The sequence below is a fragment of the Toxotes jaculatrix genome, chromosome 20 (assembly GCF_017976425.1).
Source record: "Toxotes jaculatrix isolate fToxJac2 chromosome 20, fToxJac2.pri, whole genome shotgun sequence".
NCBI lineage: Eukaryota > Metazoa > Chordata > Actinopteri > Toxotidae > Toxotes > Toxotes jaculatrix.
The window spans coordinates 11394620-11412544 of NC_054413.1; the positions used below are offsets into that span (position 1 = coordinate 11394620).

The 17925-nt window shown below is 39.3% G+C and overlaps 1 protein-coding gene across 1 annotated transcript in view; it reads right to left on the reverse strand.

Moving 5' to 3' along the window:
* cntnap2a (contactin associated protein 2a) overlaps positions 1–17925 on the reverse strand; it is a 313547-nt gene that overhangs the window by 156457 nt on the left and 139165 nt on the right. Inside the window, exon 3 of the mRNA XM_041065446.1 lies at positions 16274–16467. Coding sequence (XP_040921380.1) covers positions 16274–16467 — 194 coding nt within the window. The remainder of the gene's footprint in view (positions 1–16273; positions 16468–17925) is intronic.

Below are 17925 nucleotides of genomic sequence, written 5' to 3' on the forward strand. Positions count from 1 at the left end.
CCTCCAAAAAACTCCACAATGTCTGTTGAACTATTTGTTTAACTACTCACACACAGAAAAGTGTATGAGACAGAAGATCACAGTAGTGGAAGTTTCTTTTTTCTTTTTTTTGACTTTTATCAAATATCACATCAATACAATACACTTTTCTCACACATACCTTTAAGGAACAACATTTAACAGTTCCTCCTGTGTATGGAGCAACAGCATGGAAGCAATTCACCAAAGATGGCAAGAGTTTGCAGTGAGCCAAGAACAAAAAGTGTAACAAATTGAAGGAAATAAAATTATATTTATTGGTTGTTTAGAAATGTAATGGCAGCAGCATTCACTGGGACCACTCTAAAAGATTTCAGTAAAGGTAAGACTCAATTCCACAAGTTCCACTCTTTTTTACGATTGATCTTGATTACTGTAAAGCAATGAAATCAGCAAATCTTGTTGGAGACAGGTAACTGAATGTGTACGCATCTTGTTCACACAGTGGAAAAGACAATCAAGACAGATAAGACATTGTTTCGCCAATACCTGAGGTACAAAGTCCCCAGAACAAACTCTGGCTAAAATGACCTCTCATTTCACTGCCTCTCTTTCTCTTCACCTTCCCATTTCCTCTTTGCTCATCTCCTCTGTTACTCTTGCTTAATGTCTCTTATTTCACTTGACCTGGCACATGATGGGGGGAACCTCTAACTGTCCATCTCACCACAGCCCCAGCACTATTTTGACTTCTGTGATTTCCTGTACACACCATACCCCCTTTCCCCGTGCTTTTCTTCTACACACATATGTTCGGAACAGTTGGCATGGACCATTGTGGAGAAACATCATTAACAGCCTAGCAGGGTAAGTAGATGAGCGCAAGACACTACAGACAGCCATGTGTTATTCTAGATAAGACATGAAGAGGGATGAGTGTGAGGGGGAAAAAAGCTCTGCTCAGAAGACAGTCTGCTTTGAGCTGACTCCTCAGTGACCCGAGCATGTACCCCTGAAGATATGCTATCTGCAAAGGAGGAGATGGTCAAGAGTTCACACTAAGCTTAGAGCCACTGAACTTCCACTGTAGCAAGGGAGTGATTGGACACAAGGTGAACAGTGCCTCCATCTCCTCTTCTTCACTTTCATTTTTAATCTTTATTTATCCAGGAAAGGTTAACTGAGTGCACAAATACACGCAAGCCTTTTTTTTTTTTTTTTTTTATTAGCGCCCTGCTTCAAATTCACACAGCTCCACATGAGTCATCAGCGAGCCTTTCAGTGTATATACTTTAACTGCAGTTTCTGCTCTCTGCAGGTGTACAAGTCCTGAAGATCTGAGTTAAGTGACTTTCTCAGGGGGCAGATATGTTGTTCTGGAGGGTGAGGACTGCAACACATTCACACAGTTCTGTACGTATGTCACCAGCCCATTAAATTGACAATTTTAGTTACTACAGGTTCATGCTGCTCATGTCACAGCCATACCTATAAAAAGGAAAACATTTGTCATGTTCTTACTTGGTTTTGAAGGAATTTTTTACTCATGAATGTTTTTTTTAAGTCTCTGCAGGCAAGCTGAATTTATGTCCAGTGGTGTGATTAGCTTTTCTAAGTTAATGCATCTCTATGAGCTCAAGCAGCAACTCTACTGAAGCGTGGGAAAATACATTGTTTAATCTTTCCAAAGAGTGACAACTGATGCAACTACACAAAAGCTTAGCTTAGCTTATTAGATCAAACATTCCCTTAATCACAAAATGTAAAAAGAAAAAGAAGCCACTGTTTGATTAGTGACTTGAGAAATCCATGATTTGAGTTCACAATGAAACATACCTTCAAACTGCATGCCATGACATAAAAAGAACATCTGAAAGAGGGAAAAAAATGGCTAAAAATGTCCCTAGAAGTGCAATATTTCTTTAATCACTGGGGCTAGCACCGCTCTGCCGAGTTGTATGTTTATCAGCTTTTCACTCTAAGACATCTTTCTCTCTCCTCTTTTGCTGTCAAATCTTCTCTATCCTCCTTCTCATCCTGCACTCTCTGTTGTATGTTTGTCCTTCACTAGTCTGTTTCCAAAAGGCCTGTGGTCTTGGCTCAGGATTGAAGCACAACAGGCACAAATGTGTCGATTTGCATGCACACGTGCAAGAAGATATGCATACATGCATACAGACACAGCCGCCCCGCACACCACCTTGCCATTTAAACCTTTCTGTAATGTTAAAACCTGATATCACCCTTAAGCTCATTTGGAAATGAAATCCTAATAAAACTCTGAAGACTGTATATCTACTGAGGATTTGGCTCACTGCGTGCAGAAGACTTTACTTCTTTTTGTCCGGCTGACACTTTCCTCTCCTTGCCCTTGTCAAGGTGTGAGAAACAGAGAGAGAGAGAGAGAGTGAGAGAAGGACAGAGAGAAGGAACAAAATCATATTTTTGTCTCCACCCAAAAGCTCCACCACCCTCCATCCCTATTTTCTAGCTTTTTTCTTTCTTTATTTCTCTATTGTGTTCATCCCTCTATTCGGCACTTATCTGTGCTTGGCTGAATGAACAGCTCAATTCAAAAGGCATTACTATGCAGAACGGAGGGTAGAAGGTAGGATAGGGAAGAGAGGAGGAGGAGGAGGAGCGGGCAGGATGAAGAGGAGGAAAAAGTTGTGGATGCCGAACACCTCGCCAAAGTCTGCCTAGTCAACCATTTAATTCCCTCTCCTCCAAAGTCAAATCATTAACCAGCAAACCAAGGAGTAATTGGGAATTTGTGTGTGAGTGTGTCACTGCCTACAGTGTGTATGCGTAACCGTTTAGGTCGGAATACGTGTGCATGTAGGCACCTTGAGAGCTTAGACACTTTGACGTTTTGTTTAATCAAGAACTGAAGTAATTTACGGCAACAAAGGCCACAAAGTGCCGCAGGCAACTTTCAGTTTTTACTCTGTATATGTGTATATGTGTGTGTGTGTGTGTGTGTGTGTGTGTGTGAACATGCTTTCATGAATCTGGGTGTGCTTCTGTCCCTTTAACTTTAACTTTTTAACTAAAAAAAAAGTTTAAGAATATTAAAAACTGAACTTGCAGAGCGGTCATATGATTTTAGCCATCCATGAGATCAGTAAACAAAAAAAGCAGAAAAAGAGAGAAAACTTGACTTGGAAAACAAAAATGAGGGAAGAAGGGAGCTAGCCAGTCTCCTCGTTGGGCATTTGGAATGCCAGTGTTGCTGTCATTCATGAGAGAACAAGCTAATCACTTTACTACAGCTGGTCAACAAATACCCCTGTGGTCTGCTCTGTCTCACACACACTCGCACACACATCGCTGGCCATGTAAACAAGTTACACATGCATGTTGGCATGCTTATGTCCACACACATATCCTGGCATTCATGCACTCAACACACACACACACACACACGCATTATTTACTTGCTCAGCAGCTATCCCTCCCCCCTACTCCTTACTCACTTACTTATTCTCCCTGGCTGCATGTTTTTCATTTCCTGAATGTGAATCTGTCATTTCTGTCTGTGTGTTTGTTTGTGTGTCAGTGAATATTTATCTATATGTGTGTGAGTGTAAGTCTGTGTTTGTGTGTGTCTGTTTTGACAGCCAGAGACAGGCTTTTTTCAGACAACAGATCTCCAGATACTGAGAAACAACAAGTGAAAGCTATTTTCTGGCGTTTGCTTGTTGCTGCTGGACCCTTTGTTAGACCAACCCAGAGGCAGGGCCATTGTATGTGTGTGTGTGTGAAGATTTGTGTGTCTGCGTGTGTGTTTCTCCCTAACAGAGGCAGGGGAAATCAGTCCGGCCTGGTCTGGTCTTTTGTTTTTATCGACAAGTGTACGGGACAAAACAGAAGGGCCATAGAGAAATTTGTGTTTCTGTGAAGCCCTGTGGGTGGTTGTGTTTGTGTGGATATGTGCCTTTAGTGTGCCAAGAAGACAGGACAAACTGTAGCAGTGATAATTTTAAGTCATGAATCTTTAAACTGTTTTAAAGATACAGATAATTATAGAGAATTTGAGTGTTACAAGGTGGGGGCGTCGGTGAGGGTGTGTGTTATTCATGTCCCTTGTCTAAAACTGTGTGTCACTAAAATACAGCGGACCTTGAGAACTGTCCTTACTGAACACAAAAAGTTGACACATTTGGACAGACTCTTCATCTCCTCCAGCTAACCATTTCTTGACACTTGCTCACAGAATTAAAATTCTGGGCTACACAGTCAATCAAGTCTCCCACTAGGGGTGGAGACCACAACCAAGTTTTGCTGCAGGCAGAAGCTAAATGGATTTTTGATCTGGGTCTACTGCTCTAGACAGGTTGAATGAGAAATTTCATTTGAGCTGGATCCTGTACCTTTTTGTCATTTCTTTCTTTCTTTTTTTTTTTTTTGGCTTCTATTAGCATTTGTTTTTCGGATAGTTTTGATTATCTTCTCTTTACAGAAACCCTGAGAGGCAGGTGCAGGTGAATTTTTTATTTTCTTTTTCTTTTTGCCAGGATCTTTTTTTTTTTTTTTAAACTTTTTTTTTCATCTGTGAAAACAAGCCCTGCGAAGCAAGGGCAGGAATTTTCTGTTTGTTTTCTTTTAATATTCATTTTGGCCACAAGAGGCTGAAGTGCGCTTATACCCAAGTTTAAACAGGACTAAAAGCATTTATGTGTTTTTCCAGGTGATTTCTCCATACATTCTAAACAAAAGGTACATACAGACAGATAACAAATTGAAGGAAAAACCAAGATGAAGTGTCATTGTAAGGTTTTGAGCCACCATGTGCCACCAAAACAGCTTCAATGTGCCATTTTCATGCTCATCAAACCATTCACTGATCCCTCATGCTCTATGGGTGAGGGCATTATCATCCTGGATCAGACAGCTCCCATCAGGATAGATATGTATTCATCATAAGATCACTCAGAACAACTTTGTATTTATTTGCAGTGACGCTTCACTTTAAGGAAACAGCATAACAAAGCCACTGGGTCCCCTTATTGTAGGAGTCAGGCAGTCAGACCTTTACCATTCTCTTGGTGTACGTCACGCATGTGCTCGCCCACTAGAGAATGAGGAGAAGGATGACTCATCTGACCATATCAGGTTTTTCCACATCCCAGTAGACCAGTGCCTCTGGTTTTTGCACTACTAAACTCTCAAATGTGCATTCATCTTTGTAATGAGTGGTTTATGCACTGCAACCCTACTATTACATCCCGCTCTATGTAATTGTCAACAGACTGTTATTGTTGATACAGTCTGATCATGTCCTGCATTGACATTCTCAGTCACCAGAGGAAGAGTTGTTCTTCTGTTTTCCTTACATGTCACACTAATGCTTCTGAAACACTAGCCAGTTGAGCAGCCTTTGTGACTGAAACTCCTGCTATCTCTGCACCAACAATGAACCCTCTTTCAAAGTCATTTAGATCTTTTCCTCTTACCACCTTGATACAAAATGAGAATCAACTGCGTCATTTCTATACATGCCACAGTGCGTGATTGGATGTTAATTGCTTAATTGTACCATGCAGTGCACCTGTGTGGAAGCACCTGCATTTGTTATGATTCTCTACTCATCTCTTCAGGTTATTCCAGTAATTTCTCATCCGTCTGTATATTGTGTGTTAGCAAGTTATGTAACATAACTGTCATGTCTTTCCTTTGGCTATAAATACATTTGAACTAGCAAAGGCATTCTTCTAAAAAGGTTTTAGGAAGTCAGGTGAGATAGTTTAAACAGCAAGCAGGTTGTGGTAGATGAATTGGTCAAGTATGGGACTTTAAACTAGGAGACAGGTTTGAATTCTTTTTCATTCTTTTTCTAATTTAAATTATAATTTTCAGTTTGTTTGTTTTTTACATTTTTATTTCATTTTTTTTAGTAGCTGTCTGCCAGAAAACCTTTCTCCACATCAAATGCTTTAACACCTATTTTTATTTGTGCAGGCACAGTCCTTTGAAGGTTTTTTATGCTATTTTATTGGGGCCGGTACATTATTATATTCCTTTGTATCATTTATAGCCATATGCCTGAGAATTCCTCCTCAGTTCAGTCTCTCATCAACTGCCCTCACCTGCTAAAAGGAGCTCCCAAAGAGCTGGTGACAAAGGGAACTAGAATCTTTTCTTTGCACCACGTACATTATTAGGGGAAAAATGAGGAACACTTCCAGAACTTCTCATGCGAATACTTTTCATACACTTCCATTTGGTTCATTTATTACTTTACAGCAATCAAAAGAAAGAAATTACTCTATAAAAATCAAACATTTTAGAATCACACCATCATCAGTATTTCCTCCCCTAACTACACTAAATAATCATTGGTGTGCAAAATATTTCCATGCACTGAATTAAATTTTGTAGAGACAGACACAGACACAGACACAGACACAGACACAGACACACACACACACACACACACACACACACACACACACACACACACAGAATAGAGTTTTAAGAGCCCATTACTCAGGCTGTGAACATTTGGCACCTTCTCTCCCCTCTGTTCACCAGGGACCAACTCTGATGGAGTGAAGACTGCCTCCCTGACTCTGCTATAAAACCTCACACGCTACACGGAGCTAAGTCTCTGTGTTTGTGTGCGTGTGCATGCGTCCGCACCTGCTAACCTTTTACTAACTAATTCATGTGCGAGTGTATGTGTGTTATGACATGACGTTTGAGAGGGCCAACATTTTCACACTCATTTATGCATCACACCTCCTACTCAGAAAGAGCTTTGACATTAGTTGTAAGACCCGCAAGAACCATTTGGAGAGAGGCAAGTTCTGTTCTGCAAAGTGACTCAGACAGACGTTACTCATCACAGTTTTGTGGACAGAATAAAAAAAGTTCATTCTTGAGTGGTTCATACGGCACCATCTGTGCACCATTGATCTAAAATGGCTACCACAAACCTTTTGATGTCATGAAACACTGAGACAAAGGCAGGGCAGTGGAAATTACAGCAAAGGTGTAATTTCACTAAACTTTTGACTGTCTTGTCCACTGTCATACAAGTATAACGTTCATGTTCACAACAGTATTATTAAAATTTCACAGTAGCCACTTAAGTCGAACCAAAGGAGATGTCCACGACCCTGCGGAAAGTGGCCGCTCTTTCTATTTCGATTCATCATCCTCGTTCACACTCAGCAATTTTTAATTCCCATACTACTCTTATCTTGAATGAAGTGAAGTGACATTAAAAAGGCTGATGTTCGAGTCCTGTGAAGTCACTGCTGCAGATCAAGATACAAAGCTGAAAGTTAGAAGAGACTTTATATCAATGTAGATAAAGAAAAAGCCCTAAAAAGTCATATCTATGACTTTGAGCAAAGCATTACTTTGTAGCCAGATTAGCTAAATTCAAACATTTTGGATGTAATAATTCATTAACGATGGCCATTGGTAACTGGTCAGCAGTCGTCAATGTGAATGAATCTGTGAGTGCATGTGCATGAACTTGTGCATGCAGGTGCCCGATTACCTCTTTTAACACAGTATGGGCCGAGTCAATATCAGTCCTGATGAAAACAAGAGGCTGATATCTATAAATACACACATCAAACTGAATGCTAAACCTCTAAAAGATCTTACATTAATATCAAATGAGCGCACCTCATTTCCTCTGACGGAAATGGATCTCCTTTGATCCCCTTCCCAATCCGTCTCATCAGCTGGCACCAGTTGCTCTTTGTGTGGTGGCAATTGATCATCTACATCAGTGACTTGACTCAATTACATGGAGTCTTGGACCGTCGGCTTGAGTTCAGCAATGCTCGGTGGAATGTATTCATCTTTACATAATGTTTGGTAATGGATGCGGATGCTCCGGAACAATTAATAATCAGTGAGAAAATAGGTGCCCAGGCATACAGCAGTACACTGATCAGTGTGGTTTGACACAGCAATAATGGCTGTTTGTTATCGTTCAAAGTGTTTCCTATTCTAATGGCCACAAAGGCAGTTTTATTGATGAGAGGTACCACTTAGATAGAACCACTAAATACATGTGGTCATTTTCACCGCATAAATGTCTGAAGATTTGGGTGGAATATTTGGCCTCCTGAAATGATTTCTAGATAATGTAGTGAAAGGGTGTTATTATTCAAACATTTAAAGCTTCAGCAGTTGTACTGGACGTGGTTGGTGGAATGGTTATAATTAGAGCGAAGAAATGAGTCAAAGATTTCTGTTGACACAATATCTCCCTTTCTCTTACTCCTGATATTATTGCAGCAAAGCCAACACTTCATTCTCTCTCCCACTCACACAAACAAACAAGCTTTTTTATTCAGAAGCTTCATAAGGAAATGAAAATGGTCCCCACTCCCACCCCATATAAGTGAAGCTTTAAAAATATTATTGTGAAATGACACTTTCAAGAATTAGAACAAATACATATAAAGAATAGTAAATACAAAATGAAAATATAGTAGCACTCCAGCTGAGATCTGGATCACCCCTCCCGGTATCTCAGTTACAAGCTGACATTTAGCAGGCTGAAGATTTGCCAGCTAAATGTGAATTTACAAGTGAGGTAAAAGTCAGTTACAGTACCATAGTAATAGTGCCGTTGTAACCAAATTACTCCATGAAACACTTCTGTTGTTCTAAAAACTGTAGCCCATGGCTTTTTATTCAAGACCAGTTCATGTATCTTCATATGCACCTCATCCTTTAACAGATACATGCAAGATATTTTGAGCGCTCTTGGCTTTGTCTTTAAGACACTAAGCATTTTACAGTTTTTTTTCCTTGCTTTAGTGCCTTCTGTACACTTTCTTTCCTCCCCTTCCTCCTAATGTAAGCCCGTCTAGATAAAAGTGTCAGCCAGATGGAATGGAAATGTATGAGGCACTTGATTTCTGTATTTAATCAGATGCAAAAAAAAAAAAAAAAAATGTGGGGGAAGGTTTAAGTCTGGGAATTGCTCAAGTTCAAAAAGTCAGCACTGTACTTTCATTTCTTTTTCAGAAGTGATTGTAAGCTATTGCGGATAAATAAGTTGCAAAAGTGAAAACCAGGGGTGGGAAGTAAATACAGTTACTCAAGAACAACTACAGTTTCAGAAATTTGCACTCTGCTCTATTAGTCTCATTTTGGGAGACCTGTTACATGTCAATACATTTCAGAACCCCCGTTAATTACTTGGCCCAAATCAAATCTCAGTGTTTTCTTTATTTAAATCTTTTTTTTTTTTCATAAAACCTGTGAATTTGTAGTTATGCTTACTCACTGACTAGAAACACTTACTCATTTTGTTAAGTTATACGTTCTGCTGGGCTGAAGGGACAGCTCTACTTCAGCAGGCAATTGATTTGATTATGTAAGATGTAATGTAACTTATTTTTATTGACATTACATAAATGAGTTTTAATGAATTACCGTTAGTGTGGACTGCTTATTGTATTGTATCTTCCATTTGTTTTCTGAAATCTAACTCATTAAAAAACCTATTGGTCTTGATGACAATAGAAACAGCTTGGAGGCAGTCAGCAACATTAAGACAAAGAAATGTGAAATAAGTATCAGACTGACGTGCGTCAGAGGAAGAGAAAGGTAGGTAGAGAGAGAGATATGCAGTTCATTGGTGCATAAATGCAGGTGCATTATTTATCGGTGCATGCTCGGCAGCTTTGGAAACTGAATTAGTCGTCACCACTGAGACACAGAGACTTCACCATTCATTTGCCTGATGAACCACAGTCTAGCAGCTCTGCCCTCTCGAGAGGGCACAAATGAACACCTTTGCTCACGCTTACACACAGGTGAGCACGTGAACACAATCGCGCGCCAAGCTTGCGCACGCACATTTCTGCATCATTAGGTTCAGTTTATACTGTATACAGCCTGTAGCACTGGGAGTGGAGCAAATAATCCCCAAGCCCTTTTTGGTAAGAGCAGAACGTTACATCTGCAATATGTGCCCTCTTCCTATCCCTTTTTTTTTTTTTTTAGCAAAGCTCCAACACAGTTTCATCTGGAAATGTATAAATTTATTTCTTTTTTGTTTGCTGCGTGTCAGATTACTTTGTATGCTATATGAAAATATGTATTTTTTGAAATACCAGTGTGCTGTCGCTAAAACAAAACAAAACAAGAAAACACAGAATAGAGTCACAAATGAACAATGTAATGAAGTGATCGTGTGACCATGTAATTAACTTTTTTAATGTCTCCCTATTAGCATATTTTGTTATAAACTTCTGCATTTCGGCAAACACAGCTTCTCTTGCTACTGTCTTCCTTTGAAAAGCACAGTGTAATTCAAACATTGCCCCCTATTCAAGCAGTGTCAATTTGGTTTTGCAGTCCGCACCAGAGTTTGAGTGTGAACAACCAGAGGATCTTGTTAAGAGTAGTGTCCCTGGGATTTTATTTTTTTTTTTTTTGGGGGGGGGGGGGGTCTATTCATACTACTAAACAATACCTGAATAGTGTCCCTTTTGTAACTTTGATAAATTTGGAGCCACCCTTAAAAGAAATGTATCTACCTTTCATAGGCTACCAGGACAGTAGGCTGCAAATTTTGTGTTACTACTACAGCTACTACTATATGTGAGTTGGATTAGCAGGCCTGTCAGAGTTATGGGTAACTATAATTCACTTGCCTCATGTCGTATGCCCTGTTTTTTTCAAGTGTGGGCCAAAATGGCTCATAGACCAGCTGACAAGATAACAAGGTCAGTAATGTGTTTCCAGAGCACAGAGGCTTGAAGAATTATGTGAGTGCTATGGCACTATTAATCTCAAAGCTCCTCTGACTCTGTGATATTTCTTTACGGTAGCTAATATGTACAATTAAATGAACGCAATCTTTTTTTTCTGTTTAGAACATCGTCATACACAGTATTGCAGATGTAACCATGTACTGTTTTTCTTGGCTTCCTGGCTTTTTCTTTTCTTCTATCTAACCCCTAAGACCTACAAATGCAAAATCTGACTACATCTATGTGCTACATATTTATGTAAATGGAACATCAAATATGTTATGGGGAAATTTTGGGTTGCAGTAACTTATGTCGTGTTTAAGAATTATGTTAAGACCAAAAATCAAGTAGAGGGCTATTTTTCACTGGTCCAGTGAGAAACCATTATTAACGTGTCCCCCATTTGATCTGGTATTAGCTTACAACTTGCGGCCGTGGCTGTGCCAGTTTATTGGGTACATACATTACTGTCAAGTGACCTGGTGTGCTTGCAGCTTCAAGCTTCTCATCCAGATGAGTAAATAATCATCTGACAATGTGAGAGCAGGCCTGCTGACATTATTAGAATGAGTTATGGTAAACAAGTGTGTGGAAAGAAAATGCAACTTAGAAATTTTGGAAGGTTAATTGAGTTTTAATGTGCAATCAGAGAGAATGTTATTTTGTTTGTTTGTTTTATGTGCTCTAACAGAATTCACTATGCACCACATTTAGCTTCTAACGTTCCCTCTGAGACAAGTGTGGAAAGCACTGTGGTATCAAACACCGAGAGTTAAACTGAAAAAAACAGACACTAAGATGATTACTTGAAAGGTTTTCTAGACATACATTTTTTAAAATAAATTGTTACCTGTCACCGAGTACTCCAAATTTCTAAAATATGACTATAATTTTTGCAACTGTCACTATTTTATGAGAGACGGTTTTCTTAGCTTTGAGTAAGTAAGGAAATCTGTGAATCTGTTTTCCACTGATTTCTACACCATCATTGATAGAGCGCTATTTAGCAAATAAAAAAATACATTTTGTTAAAGTACTCTGTCGAGTTCTTGTTCTGAATGAACACGGTTGTGCCTTTTGCAATCGAATCATATTCTATATGTCATTACAGTCTGACAAATAGATTCATTTTGTTCTTCCATTTGTAAATCCTGATTCTTTACAATTATTTGCCATTTTTTTCTTCTCTTTGGGCACATTCATACTTTTTAAGGTACATTACCACCACTTAGAATTACAAAATGTCTTTAATATGCCAGTAAAACACAAGATATAAACAACGTGGACCTGCTAATCAACAAATTCCTCTATTGTGCACTAGTGGTTGGAATACGATAAGAATAAGATATTATGTATACATAAATCCATTGCATCTCCCATTACAGTCAATAAGTGCTCCCCTATCAGTATGATTATTGTAACAGCCTCTCAGTTTGGCAGCGAAATAGTTAAATCATCAGTGTGGAATAACGGCGGGCGGTGATTGGTGGCAAAAGGTTCCTGAATAGAACCTTCATGCATAAGAGTGCAGGACTGATGGTTTTCTCTCTGGGGAGCACTGTGTGAACCTCATCCAGTGGTGAATGGGACTGAGCAGAGTGTGATTGAATGGGCTGAAACAGGGCCTGATGGTAGCTTTTTGTGTGTGTGTGTGTGTGTGTGTGTGTGTGTGTGTGTGTGTGTGTGTGTGTGTGTGTGTCTGTGTCTGTGTCTGTGTGTATGCGTGTGTAACATTAAGCTGGCATTAGTACCCCACCATCCCCATCTCTTTGATCAATAGCACTGATAGCTCCAATATTATCACCACTTGTACACAAGTGGACACACATACACATGATCACAAAAATGGATCTAAACTTGTGCAGAGGCACATTTTAACCATCACCAAGTTTTTGTAGGAGTAGAAGTATGTGTGCATGCATGTGTGTGTGCACTCATGTAGATTGCTTGCATCCCCAAGCCTCCTCTAAATAAGAAAAGAGACAGAGAGAAACAAATGGCTCCGGTTTTGCTTGTTACTGCACGAAGGGTTATTGATGGTATATGCCCAGCTTAAAATTATTGGCTCTGTATTTGTTTATATAAGCAATATTTTGAATTACACTGGCGATAAATTAAAAAGCAATATATATGTCATACATCTAGGCAAAACTGAAAAGAAAAAAAAAAAAAACTTCTATAGTTACAAAAACACCCGAGAGATGAATGTGTTTTGGAGCATTTGCAGAAATATTAGAGGCAATGAATCAGGGTTAATGGCAGAAGGAAAACACTTCTGAATAAATAATAATCGGCAAACAATTATTATGCAGCACACAAAAACTGCAGCTTAATTTACTTTCAACTGTAAAAGTTGCATATTTGTCAACACAACCAGTCCTAACAGTCCTCAAAGACAGAGTAGTGATGAAGCTAGCTGGGGTTTAATGCAGAGCTCAATACCCACTAACAAAAAACCACACATGCAAAAACTGTACACATTTGGGAGTAAGAGAACACATTCTAACTAGAGCTTATAATTGTATAGCTTGTAAACAATGGTGTCCATAAACTTATATATAGGTTCTGCACCTAACCCAGGAGAGGAGGAGCCCATTGCCAATCCAATTTTTTTATTTTTTTTAGCTGACCCATTGGCAGAGGGAAAAATGTTGAAATACATAGCAGAGTCAATTAAAAGATACTCTGCCCTGAAAAGTGTCTGACAGGACACACTTTCTTAAGCTTGTGACAAGCTGGACCGATGAAATGCTGATTGTTGATATTAATTTATTAGGCTATATAGTAGGCGGCCAATGGCAGGATTAGGTAAGGCCGTATCTCTGTCTGCAAGGGATATACTGTATATCAAGGTCAATCAATTAGCTACCAAGAGGGCAAGCCTCAGGCTCCATCTTCACTGAATACATGAGCTGGAAGGTACATTCATTCGATGATGTATGTCAGTTGTCAGTTCTTGTTTGTAGTTTATTTAAATCTTTCATCTTTGTTTACGACAGATTTACAACAGCAAAGTCAGAGGTCAGCTAAAATTACTAATGTTAGCTAAACATTTTTTTTACATGCCAATAGCTTTGAAAGGTTCTTTGTCAGAATCTGAATTAGAAATACTATTTTCCAAGCTTGAGAAAAGGAGGTCAAGATTGTTGTAGGTGGTGAAAATTGGTTGCCAGTGTGTGTGAGTTATTTTGACTTTATTGTGGTAAAATAAACATGGCAGCACAAACATTTTGCAAACTATACTTCACTGGAAAAGCAACTCTAAATTTAAGAATACTGGAACTCTGTAGTTTAGTGGGAAAGCAAACATAAAAAAAACAAGCAACACTTTCCTTTGCAGCTTAAGAATCAGAATATGTTCCCTGAGCCTAACACAAAACATTTTTTATCATTCTGCAGAAGAAATGTTCCTTTATCAGATTCTGTACTCTGTAACATTCTGATATGTACCAAAGTTTAAAAAACAGAGGTTGAAAGTGGTCAGCAGGGTCAGCTTCTTTTTTAATCCACCTGTTTTCAAGGTTTTTCATTTTAACATTTATTTCATAGATAGGCAACCGAAGAAAAAAGACATACACTTCTCAATACTCTGTCCAGTATAGTTAAAAGCTACTCTTCGCCTGCTACAAACAAAAATGTCATTTTTTTAAATTCAATTACTGTCATACAAAATAGCATTCTGACTAATCTAGTTATGGTGATATATTAAAGATATATGAGTCATATTTGTATCATGTTTCACCAGGTTTCCTTCTCACTTTTCTGCATCCCTCGACATGTCCTTGATGTTGTTTTGCTCGCTTTTGGAAATCGTTTTACTTTGTTCAGACTTTTTGCTTAATCTAATACATTTACAACATATTGATGTTAATTACCATGTGTTGTCCCTGACCAATAAATAAACTAAAATTCATCGACCTAATGGTCTTCTACAAGAGGTGATACCTTGAGGATGCAACAGTGGGAGGGTTCCTACACAGATCCTTTGAGCAGATGAGAATAAAGGAAAGGGAAAAAAAAAACATTCCCTGTCTGACTGGTGGAGATGAGCATGCAAACAGCCCCTCCCATTTACCTCCAGGTCTTAGATTTCTGCTGACTAGCTTGGTGTATCAATCTTATTCATGACTATTCTTCTCCTCTCCTCTCCTCTCCTCTCCTCTCCTCTCGCTGAAAGCCCATCTGTTATCACCTGTAGCACCTCCACCAAACAGAAACAGTGAATAGTGTGGGCCATTAACCCATTAGCTAATGATCATGGATTGTCAGATGCCCCACTCAAGTGCTTGCTAATACTGCGGTGATGGAGGTCTGCTGGTTTGGAATAAGAGACATAGATGATGTATAAAGAGATCACATCCACGCGGTGTCAGCAAATAAAGAGCTAGTGGCTCTTTCCCACATGTTGTTCTTCAGTGTATTTTCCATCTTGAACACATCAGTGCTTGAATAAGGTCCATGACTGAGATGTTACATTTGGTAAAAACTACGCTAATTAATTGATGAATATTTATGTGCACCACACTGTGACACTCTGAGGCCCTGTTCAGTCCTGGCATTAACATGCGCCTCGGGTGATCCGATCACAAGTGGACAGCTTCACACCTGGCATTAAAATGAATCTCAACATGTGTCTCCAGTGACCACTTGATCAGATCTCACTTCCCCGCTTTATATGCAGATAAAGACGTAAATCGATTCTGTTTGCAAAGCCCAAATGCATTGTTGTTTTTAACCAGCGGGAGGCAGCGATGCACATCCCGTGCCTAGTCTGCTGGAGGGTAGACAAATCAAACTAAATCGCCCAAGTTGTTTGACGCACTCCTAATATATCTCTAAGAGCTTTTCAAAATTTTCAGATGCCGTGGACAAAGCCAGTTTACACATTTTGTACATAGGCTAGGACACATGTGCGTTCATACTCTGAAAAGAATGTGGCCATGTGTGTCCCAGACAACCTCAGAATGTGGTCCGAGTGATCGGCTTTCAAGTGTGTCCTCAGTGCGTCTTGGGTGCATTCACACCTGTACTTAGAGCTGTCTACCTGTGAATGGATCACCAGAGACGCATGTAAATGCCAGGTCTGAACAGGGCCTGGGAGTTTTTCCTCCTAAGCAAGGTTTTTTTGTTCTGGGTTAAGTGAGGGTGAAAGGAAGCCCTCACATTTTAATAATAATGGCAAGAAAATAAATATTATTATGTAATATTTTACTTTGCAATAACAGTGGAGTGTTAATTTCCTCTTCTGTCATAATGAAAATGTTTCCCTTCTGACCAGTCCTACATCTTGAGTCATACATTCATTTTTAGACTAAAATATAATTAACAGGGAGAACATAACAGTTACAGCACCAGATATTTTCTGGAACAACGCACACATAGCTTTGGATATGATTATCAACAATTATCACCCGGCATAAATCTAAAAACGGGCCGACTGTGGAGCTCTGTCTTTGATGGTCTTACTGTCTGTTCTCTATCTGACAGTCTGTGGCTGTGGCTTATACACACACATACTGTGTACACAAACAAACTAACAAAATTTCTTGTTCACTCACCCATATGTTGCCGTCTTGGTGATATGGTTTCCAGTTCCGTCCTGTGTCACTGTAGAGGAGACGGTACCGTGTCGTCCAATCGGAGCTGCTATAGCGACCCTGTGTTGCTATGGCGCTCACCTGCTTTCTGGAACCCAGGTCCACCTGTAGCCACTGGTAATGGTCACTGTCCAGAGGGGACCATCCACCAGCACCTGCAAAGTTAGTGACATTTTATAATGAGTTGTATATTGTTCAAATATTCTGTATAACTTTAACAAAGTGGTCAGTATAATAATTTTATAGTAACATGGCTTGGTCCTGGGATGAATAAATAAAAAGTAACATATAGTAGGAAATATGTTTTTTCTTCAGTATATATTATTAACAAGAGCTGTCTCTTGTGCATACAGACTGAGTTGCCAATGTTCAGAGCACACTGGCTCTGAAGTCCAAGACAGGCAGAGAGGCAGCATGGTACCACTATAATGACATTTTATAAAGAGAATGTGTAGTTACAAGGTTATAGTCTGTCCTATTATAGATGGTCAGTATCCAGCAGAGAGTGGCCCAGACATCAGCTCCAAGACAGACACAGGAAAAGTGTGAGGGAAGAAATGTTTTATTAAGAGCTTTGCATATAGGGTCAGAGTCTGCTGACTATAAAGATGTTAGTACACTCTTCTTGAGCATCATATAATTTTTCATTCTCCAACAGCAGACACATCAACTTCTAGAGAAATGGTTTCACATTTCAGAATGGATTCTTTTTTAATATTGGTTGGTAAGACATATTTTATGAATGCCGGAGACTCGACTGTTATCCACAAAGCTACGCATATATTCAGTTTCAGCTCAGAGATAAACAACAGGCCATGGATGAAACTGTAATTAGCATGTGAGCACAATATTACAGTTCTGTTGTTGATGATATCTATTTATCACAGAGTACTACATCAGCCTGTGCACCGATTAATATAGGAATGAAACTTTCCATAACCATGTAAATAAGGCAAAATGCAAACGCTGTCAAGCACAAGTACAGTGTATCTGAGTTCAAGCAGTTACGGGGGAACTGGAAGCAGCGCAGCCCTAGAGGTTAACAGTAAAAGCATGGAAAACAGTCATTGCACAGGCAACAAACCCAAAATTTTTATCTCAGTACAAACCAGCAATCGCGCTGTCCACTCGTGTTAAGTTAGCATTCAGCCGCTCTGATTGACCTGAAAGATCTGAACCCACAGCAGATAGGTCTCTTGGCTTCTACCATGATGTCAGTACTGAGAATACTGAGCTAGCTTCGTGTTGTAGCTAGCTGAAGAAGAAGCTAGGTAGCTTCTTCTTGTAGCTAGCTGGATGGCAAATGGACTGCATTTATGTAGCGCTTTTCTAGTCTTATCAATCAAACACTTTTACACTACAAGTCACATTCACCCATTCACACTCATATTTATACAGCACTTTAACACACACACACACACACACACTTCAGCACGGAAACTGAAGGAGCCAGGGACTGAACCACCAACCTTCTAATTTGTCTGATTTCTGAATTTTGACGTGACAAAATTCGCGTGACATAGTGCAAGAACAGGAACTTGTGGTGCCTTTCTCCCTAATACAAGTCAATGTACCATCAAAATGATTTTGAAGATGTTATTTCAAGATAAAAT